The 8836-nt window shown below is 33.5% G+C and overlaps 2 protein-coding genes across 3 annotated transcripts; both read left to right on the top strand.

Moving 5' to 3' along the window:
- The first annotated feature begins 1214 nt into the window (after positions 1-1214).
- On the top strand, positions 1215-3562 carry LOC135138149 (putative ankyrin repeat protein RF_0381). Of its 2 annotated transcripts, none has more exons than XM_064068036.1 (2): positions 1215-1307; positions 1786-3562. In XM_064068036.1, exon 2 carries the CDS (start codon positions 1803-1805, stop codon positions 3468-3470), a length of 1668 nt encoding a protein of 555 aa, XP_063924106.1. In that variant the 5' UTR covers positions 1215-1307; positions 1786-1802; the 3' UTR covers positions 3471-3562. The 2 variants fall into 2 exon arrangements, with proteins under 2 accessions (XP_063924106.1, XP_063924107.1); XM_064068037.1 differs by lacking the exon at positions 1215-1307 and adding an exon at positions 1571-1662.
- Positions 3563-5996: 2434 nt separating this feature from the next.
- LOC135137941 (putative ankyrin repeat protein RF_0381) lies at positions 5997-8362 on the top strand. The gene is made up of 2 exons (XM_064067721.1): positions 5997-6083; positions 6585-8362. The coding sequence occupies exons 1-2, from the start codon at positions 6060-6062 to the stop codon at positions 8268-8270; spliced, it is 1710 nt and encodes a 569-aa protein (XP_063923791.1). The 5' UTR covers positions 5997-6059; the 3' UTR covers positions 8271-8362.
- Positions 8363-8836: the final 474 nt, after the last annotated feature.

The following is an 8836-nucleotide window of genomic DNA, read 5'->3' as shown; positions in this document are numbered from 1 at the left end:
TAATGAAACATCACTTTTGAGTAGAAGAAATTTGGCTTGTCTTACATTTTTACAAAAAATTATTGATGGTTCAGTGCATAGTGGTACATTACTTAGCCAAATAAATTTCATTGCACCTAGGAGTATAAGCCGAATGCCACAGACGTTTCATTACGTAATTCCGAATACCAGCAGTACAATTCTCCTTTATTAAATTGTTTTAAACTATGCAATTGTTTGAGTGATAAGTTCGATATTTTCTGCGACAAATTACATAGAACTAAAGTAAAAAAAATAATTATATTGCATTATAGTCAATAAAATATATGTCAACTGTCTGCTCTTGTAGTACGAATGGGTTAATTAATCTTGTATAGGACTGCCGATTGTTAATTATTTATGGTGTTTTTTTTTTTTCTCTAGTTTATATATTCATTTTTTACTATAATTTTTTTATTATGTATGTAAATGTAGTACCATTCTGTCAGTATATGTTTCTATATGGACAATTGTCTGTTTAAAAAATAAATTACTAAATTACTAAAATTACTAAAGTAGCAAAAAATTATTAATAATAAAAATGTTAACAAAAAATAACGCCTTAATAAAACATTATCATGCACGATATATTAATGATTTGGCTTTTCTAGCACATTAATCTATAAGTACGTGAATAAGAACATAATTAAGTACGAGTTCATTCATTAGTGATCATTGATCAATCATAGTTAAGATTCCATCATATTCTTAAAATAAAGGTCTGGACTTAGTGCTATATGTTTTCACGTTATACGTTTTTTAAATAATGTTGGAATTTGATATTCCATGGACGATTCAACAGCAATGATTTTAAAAATTACACTAACTATTGTGAATTCATTAGAGACATTTCAAATTTTTTGCATTTCTTCACAAATCAGTCATTACATATTATTAGGTTGCTCGTTTAATAACTGACAGACGAAAACAAGAGACTCTTTTTTTCGTACTCTTGGGTAATGACACATCGAGAAAGTATGAAAGTAGCCAGTCGCCCGATGGACTTGAACACAAAACTTGTATATCTATAATCTTCCGCCTGCAAACTAACTTTTATGTATTTTTCATCCTATTACAAAGCTGATGAAGTCATCTTAGCAGAACAATTTATTTGCAGGTATTTTACCCAGTTTTCTATCGCTGATCAGATATGTTTCAAATATGTTATCTAATTTAGCTTTATATCTATGACCGTTGTCTGGTTCGTAAACCACTAATACGAGTACAACCGTGTGTTGAAATTTTCGTAGTTAGGTGAAGTTTCTGTTGCACAATACAATCACCGAAAGGTATGAAATATATTTACTTTTTGTTTTCCACTTCTAGTGGAAATCACTTTTAAGAATTTGTTTAAACACTGATTATTCTTGTTAATCAACTTATTTTTCTAATCATTTTCACATGTTATCTTAACCACTCAAGTATAATTAACGCACAATTTTGCACTTTTTGTTGCACCATAGTGTACATAGTAGAATTTCCTTCAATTCCTTTATGATGGAAGATTCATTGTGTGTTAAATAAGCGGCTTTCCTTGACATGATTTCTGATAGACGTATAATGATTGGTTTAGAAAATTGTGTTAGATGTTTTTGTAGTACTACCTGCATTTATTCAAACCTTGGTGTTCGGTTTTCAATGTCGGTTAGTATACTTATATGATACTATCACAAATTCCACATAATAAACCATCCATAACTATATTATTTATATTTTTACGTGTCTGTAAAACAAACAGAATTAGTAGACTTTAATTTACTGTTTCAGCTCCACTCTCCAAAAAAATGTCTCGCCACCCCTCCAAGACCGATCTCCTAGTTACAGCCGTAAATTCAAACAACTTATACCTTCTCACCAAATGCTTGGAGCATGGAGCAGACATCAATGCAACCTGGCCTTTAGCTGACTGCTCCATTTTTTCAAAAGCTGTGGAAAAAGACAATTTCGAAATAATTCAGTACCTCATAAAAAAATCTCCTGACCTTCATTGCAACACTACTAACAAAATCACGCCATTGATAGTTGCCATACGAAATAATTGTTCTTTACAAGTTATAGACATGTTGATAAAAAGAGGAGCCAATGTCAATGAAAAAGACGCATTTGGACGTACTCCACTGAACGAAGCACTGTCTTTGAACAAAGACGAAATTGTCCAGTTGTTGCTGGTGAGTGGTGCCGATGTTAATCAGTGTGATGATTGTGGAAGACTTCCCATCACTCTTGCAGTAGTTAACAATAGACTTAAAGTTGTCAAACTTCTGTTTTCCAAAGGTGCTGATATCAATCAGTGTGGCCGCAATGGGGATTCTGCACTTGCATTAGCACGAAGGTTAAATGACTCCAGTATTTTGAACTATTTTGAAAAAAAAATAGCCGCTAGAACTGCGAGGCAGAAAGAGTTTGTAAATTACAACCACGTAAAGTCTTCGGGGACAAGAAAAGCTACGATAAAATTAGTCCCCAAAGTAGAAACAGTTCCAAAAGAAGAACAAACATCAGAAGATGCGCTTAAAGAAGAAACCTTGCAAGACGTAACAAGTTTTCTTCAAGGAAAAAATGTTAATCAAACTGACGATCAAGGATTCACCCTATTGGCAAGAGCTATCCAATCACAGAACATCAAAGTGGTCGAGTGTCTTCTTACTTTAAACGCCAACTCTTGTAAAACTGTCAATGGTCAAACTCCTCTTCAGCTCGCCGTGAAGACACAAAACTTGCAAATTGTACAACTGTTGCTACAACACGGAGCTGAACACACCATCCAAACAGCCCTTTTTGAAGCCGTGATTTTGGGGCACTTACAAATTGTCAATTTTTTGATCACGAAAAATGTTGAGCTCAATGTGATTTACAGAAATGGGTATACTGTTTTAACGAAAGCTATCGAAACTGGGGATGTTAACATTGTGAAGATATTAGTGGAAAAGGGAGCAAGTGTAAATATGCCTGATAAAAGCGGAAAAGTGCCCTTAATCAGAGCTTTAGAAACTGGTAATGGAGATATTTCGTCATACTTGAGCGATAAAGGTGCCACCATTAACAACGGGGACAATAATCTTTCGTATTTTCAACAGTTGTTAGAAGACAATAATTTGACAACGGTGAAAGCTTTCGTCGAGTTATTGAAGATCGACGTAGATGTTATTTTTGAAACTGGATTTTCTCCTGTGACGAAAGCTGTGGAACGGCGGAATCTACAAATGGTGGAATATTTTCTGTCACGAAAGAATGATATTAAGGATAAAGTTGATGGCAATAAGAAGTGTCCATTGTCTATTGCTGCAGTAAACGAAGATCTTCCAATGGTGAAGTTTTTGATAAATTCAGGGGTTGACGTTAGTGCGGCGAAAAATGAAATAGAAGAGTATGCAAATATTTGTGAAGATTTTGCCATTTACTTAGAAATAAGAGAAGGAAAATACGTATCATGGAAGCAAAATGGAAACTGAATTTATGATTTTGTAATTGACAGGGTGAATTATCTGTGTTATTAATTTTACCTAGGGTAGTATTTTAAATAAAGTATTCATATGTTGTGGAATATGAGATGTTTTTGAAATACATGTGCAAACAAATTTGAGGTGTTTGGTGAATCTAAATGAAGTGTGACATTAAAATTAATGTAGGGATAACCAACCCCTATGCAGAATTTCTCTACACTAGGTGTAGATACTTAAAGAACTTTTATAAATATTAGTAACCATTAAGCCACAAAAATTCCGGTGGCAACAATAATGACAATACCAAAAAAACTGTCATCTTCTTAAAATATAATTTACCAAAAGAAGAGTATTAAGATACGTACACTGTGGTATTTAAGCTAAACAGAGTCAAATTTCAATTTTTAGAAAATAGAATAGAGTACCTCGTTAACCGTAAGAAAATTTTACTGCCTCTTGTTTGGTATTTAATGGCAGACATTCAGTTATTGATACCATCACTCATGGTACTTTTTGGATTATTGAAGTTTAGGAAAATTGCGGAAATTCTGATTTATATAAATGCGATTGTACGGAAAACCTTATTGGTACTCCACATGGTCTCGATTTTTTAAACTTCGCTCAATTTTGTTCTAACCCCACGACTTCTTTATTTGTTTTTTTTAATACCACAAGATGTTAAACAATAACGAAGAATGATTTAGAAAGAGTTTTTTATTCTCTATAACCTAGTTAACGCGTTGCTCTAAAATAATTAGGGGAGCCAAAATTTTCAAATTTCTGTTTTTTTATCTAAAATCCACAACATTAATGTCCTATGACAGCTTAACAAAAAGCATTAATTTAAACTTTTGCAAAATTACTTAAACAGAGTAGACGTAATTTCGTCTCTTTAGTCAGACGGGTTGCTGACATACCATTAGCAACTTCTACAACAACTTTGCTACCGCCAGTACCAACCAGTTTTGTAGAATTGCATGTAGAATTTTACTAAATACTTCTAAAAATGGACACTGTAACACTAAGAAAAATAACAGAATTACCCACAGATCCATCTGTTGAAGAACAATACACGTCCACAGTTAATTTAGAAAAGGTAAATCATAGTTAATTCGTAAGTTCCCATAGCTAACTTTAATAACCTTAGATTCTTAATAACCATGCTATGAATAACGAAGACACAACGAAGCTTCCAAAACCTAAAAGTAAGTCTTTAGTTTCATCTGCTTTCTAATTCTTCTGTCCACTAATCACGTATTTCACCAGACATAACAACGTTAAGCCAATCCAAACAAAAACTTCGTCGATTTAAAATGAACAAAACTCAGCTGACCATCCTGAAGGAAGCGTATGGCAAAAACAAGTACACCACGCCGGAACAACGTAAGCAGTTCTCACGAATGTTGGGTGTTTCTGACGAAAAAGTAGCACGTTGGTTTGTAAATCGGAGATATGAAGAGAGGAAAAAACTAAAGGAAAAAAAGCAATCCGAATATCTGTGGAAGATATTCCTCTCAAATGTAATAAAGGGTGTACGTGTTAAAACGGTTCTGGATTTGTTAAAGTATATGGATAAGTACTGCAACCAAGGTGATTGTTTATTCATCTTAGACGCACTAAACACCACAGCACCACCTTGATTTATCCATGTGTTGCAGAAGCAAATTCTGCAAACTGTTGAAGGATTCGATGGTTTTGTTTGAAGAAGATTGTTTTAGTTTAGTTGTGATGATCGTTAATGTTGTCGCTAATTTCCATATTTCTTTTAATAATAGACAATTTATTCAAAATGAAACGTGCTTCACATGAAACCCTCCTATCAGCACAGCTTCCATTTCTTCGTTAGTCATTTACTGTGTTTAAATGTTGCAGCTAGATCTGGGAGCTGTGTATTAATAATAATAAAAATGTTAACAAAAAATAACGCCTTAATAAAACATTATTATGCACGAAAGTTCTAGTTTATTTACTAGTAATTATTGATCAATCATAGTTAAGACCCTATCATATTGTTCAAAACAAAAATCTAGACGTAGTGTTATTTTTTCTCACGTTATACATTTTTTAAGTAATGTTGGAAGTAGATATTCCATGTATTATTCAATAGCAGCAATTTAAAAATATGTAACGACAAAAGACTATTGTAAATGCTTTAGAGACATTTAAAGTTTTTTTGCATTTTTTCAGAAATCAGTTGTATCATATTGGGTTGCTCGTTTAATAACGGACAGACAGACGAAAACAGGAAACCCCTTTTTCATACTCTTGGGGTAATGACACATCGAGAAAATATGAAAGTAGTCAGTCGCCCAATGGACTTTAATACAAAACTTGTATAAAAATGTATAACCTTCCGCCTGCAAAATAAATTTTATGTATTTTTCATCCTAGTACGAAGCTGATGACGTCATCTCAGCAGTATAATTTATTTGTAGTTGGTTTACACAGTTTTCTATCATTGATCAGATATGTTGCAAATATGTTATCTAATTTAGTAAACAGAAAAAAAGTTTTATATCTATGACTCTTATCTGATGAGTAAACCACTAAACCGAGTGCAACTGTATGGTGAGATTTTGGTAGTTACGTGAAATTTCTATGGCACATTACGATCATCAAAAGGTATGAAATATATTTACTTTTTTCTACTTCTAGTGTTAATGTATGTGGTCAGAAACGGTTTAGAAAGAAATCACTGTTAAGAACTTTTTTAAACACTAATTATTCTTGAAAGTCAACTTATTTTTTTCATCAATTTCACATATTATGTTAACTACTCAAGTATCATTAACGCAAAATTTTGCATTTTTTGTTGTACCAAACTGTGGGTAGTGGAATTATTTCCTTCAGTGTTTTAAATAAGCGGCTTTATTTGACACAATTTGTGATAGACGTATCATGATTGGTTCATTGAATGGTTGTTGCTATACCTTCCTGTTTAACCTAATTAGAAAAATATATGTACAGATTTTTGTAGTAATACCTGGAATTATTCAAACATACTTATTTGATATTATCACAAATTCCACATAATAAATCATCCAGAATAGGAAATACCTGTTATCTATATTTTTAATCGTCTGTGAAACAAACAGAATTGATAAATTTAATTTACTATTTCAGCTCCATTCTCCAAAAAAAATGTCTCGCCACCCCTCCAAAATCGACCTCCTAGTTACAGCCATAAATTCGGACAACTTAAACCTTGTCACCAAATGCTTCGAGCATGGAGTAGACATCAATGCAACCTGGCCTTTAGCTGACTGTTCCATATTTGCAAAAGCTGTGGCAAAAAACAATTTTGAAATAATTGAATTCCTCATAAACAAATCTCCTGACCTTCATTGCAACACTACTAACAAAGTCACGCCATTGATAGCTGCCATACGAAGCAATTGTTCTTTACAAGTTATCGACATTTTGATAAAAAGAGGAGCTGAAGTTAATGAAAAGGACGCATTTGGTCGTACTCCACTGAACGAAGCACTGTCTTTGAACAAAGACGAAATTGTCCAGTTGTTGCTGATGAGTGGTGCCGATGTGAGTCAGTGCGATGATTGTGGAAAGCTTCCCATCACTCTTGCAGTCGTTAAAAACAGACTTAAAGCTGTCAAACTTCTGTTTTCCAAAGGTGTTGATATCAATCAATGTGACCGTAATGGGGATTGTGCACTTGCAGTAGCACAAAGGTTGAATGATCCCAGTATTTTAAACTATTTTGAAGAAAAAATAGCCGCTAGAACAGCGAGGCAGAAAGAGTCTGTAAATTACAACCAAGTAAAGTCTTCGGGGACAAGGAAAGCGACGATAAAATTAGTCACCAAAGTAGAAACTGTTCCAAAAGAAAAACAAACATCAGAAGATGCACTTAAAGAAGAAACCTTGCAAGACGTAACAAGTTTTCTTCAAGGAAAAAATGTTAATCAAACTGACGATCAAGGATTCACCCTATTGGCAAGAGCTATCCAATCCCAGAACATCAAAGTGGTCGAGTGTCTTCTTACTTTAAACGCCAACTCTTGTAAAACTGTGAAAGGTCAAACTCCTCTTCAGCTTGCCGTGAAGACACAAAACTTACAAATTGTGCAACTGTTGCTACAACACGGAGCTGAACACACCATCCAAACAGCCCTTTTTGAAGCCGTGATTTTGGGGGACTTACAAATTGTCAATTTTTTGATCACGAAAAATGTCGATCTCAATGTGATATACAGAAATGGAAATACTGTTTTAACGAAAGCCATCGAAGCTGAAGATGTTAACGTTGTAAAGGCATTAGTGGAAAAGGGAGCTAGTGTAAATATGCCTGATAGAAGCGGAAAAGTGCCCTTAATCAGAGCTTTACAAACTGGTAATGCGGATATTTCGTCATACTTGAGTGATAAAGGTGCCATCATTAACAACGGGGACAATAATCTTTCGTATTTGCAACAGTTGATAGATAATAATAATTTGACGATGGTGAAAGCTTTCGTCGAGTTATTGAAGATCGACGTAGATGTTCTTTTTGAAAATGGGTTTTCTCCTGTGACGAAAGCTGTGGAACGAGGGAATCTACAAATGGTGGAGTATTTTCTGTCACGAAAGAATGATATTAAGGATAAAGTTGATGGCAATAAGAAGTGTCCATTGTCTATTGCTGCAGTAAACGAAGATCTTCCAATGGTGAAGTTTTTGATAAATTCAGGGGCTGACGTTAGTGCGGCGAAAAATGAAATAGAAGAGTATGCAAATATTTGTGAAGATTTTGCCATTTACTTAGAAATAAGAGAAGGAAAATACGTATCATGGAAACAAAATGGAAACTGAAATTATGATTTTGTAATTGACAGGGTGAATTATCTGTGTTATTAATTTTACATAGTGTAGTATGTTGAATAAAGAATTCATATGTTGTGGTATATAGGATGTTTTTGAAATACATGTGCAAACAAATTTGAGGTATCTGGTGAATCTAAATGAAGTGTGACATTAAAATTAATGTGGCGATAGCCGACCCCGAAGCAGAATTTCTCTACACTAGGTGTAGGAACTTTTATAAATCTTAGCAATCATATACTTCTTTATTTCTTTTTTTAATACCACAAGTTGTTAAACAATAATGAAGTATGATTTAGAAACAGTTTTTTATTCTCTACAACCTAGTTAACGCGTTGCTCTAAAAGTCTAAAATAATTAGGGGAGCCAAAATTTTCAAATTTCTGTTTTTTTTTATCTAAAATCCACAACATTAATGTCATATGACAGCTTAACAAAAAACATTAGTTTAAACTTTTGCAAAATTACTTAAACAGACTAAACGTAATTTCGTCCTTTAGACAGACGGGTTGCTGACATACTATATATTAGCAACTTCTACAACAACTTTGCTACCA

The sequence above is a fragment of the Zophobas morio genome, unplaced genomic scaffold (genome assembly GCF_036711695.1).
Source record: "Zophobas morio isolate AGI-343-1 ecotype UQ-CSIRO unplaced genomic scaffold, CSIRO_AGI_Zmor_V1 ptg000030l, whole genome shotgun sequence".
Taxonomy (NCBI): Eukaryota; Metazoa; Arthropoda; class Insecta; order Coleoptera; family Tenebrionidae; genus Zophobas; species Zophobas morio.
This window is presented reverse-complemented; position numbering and strand designations above follow the sequence as displayed.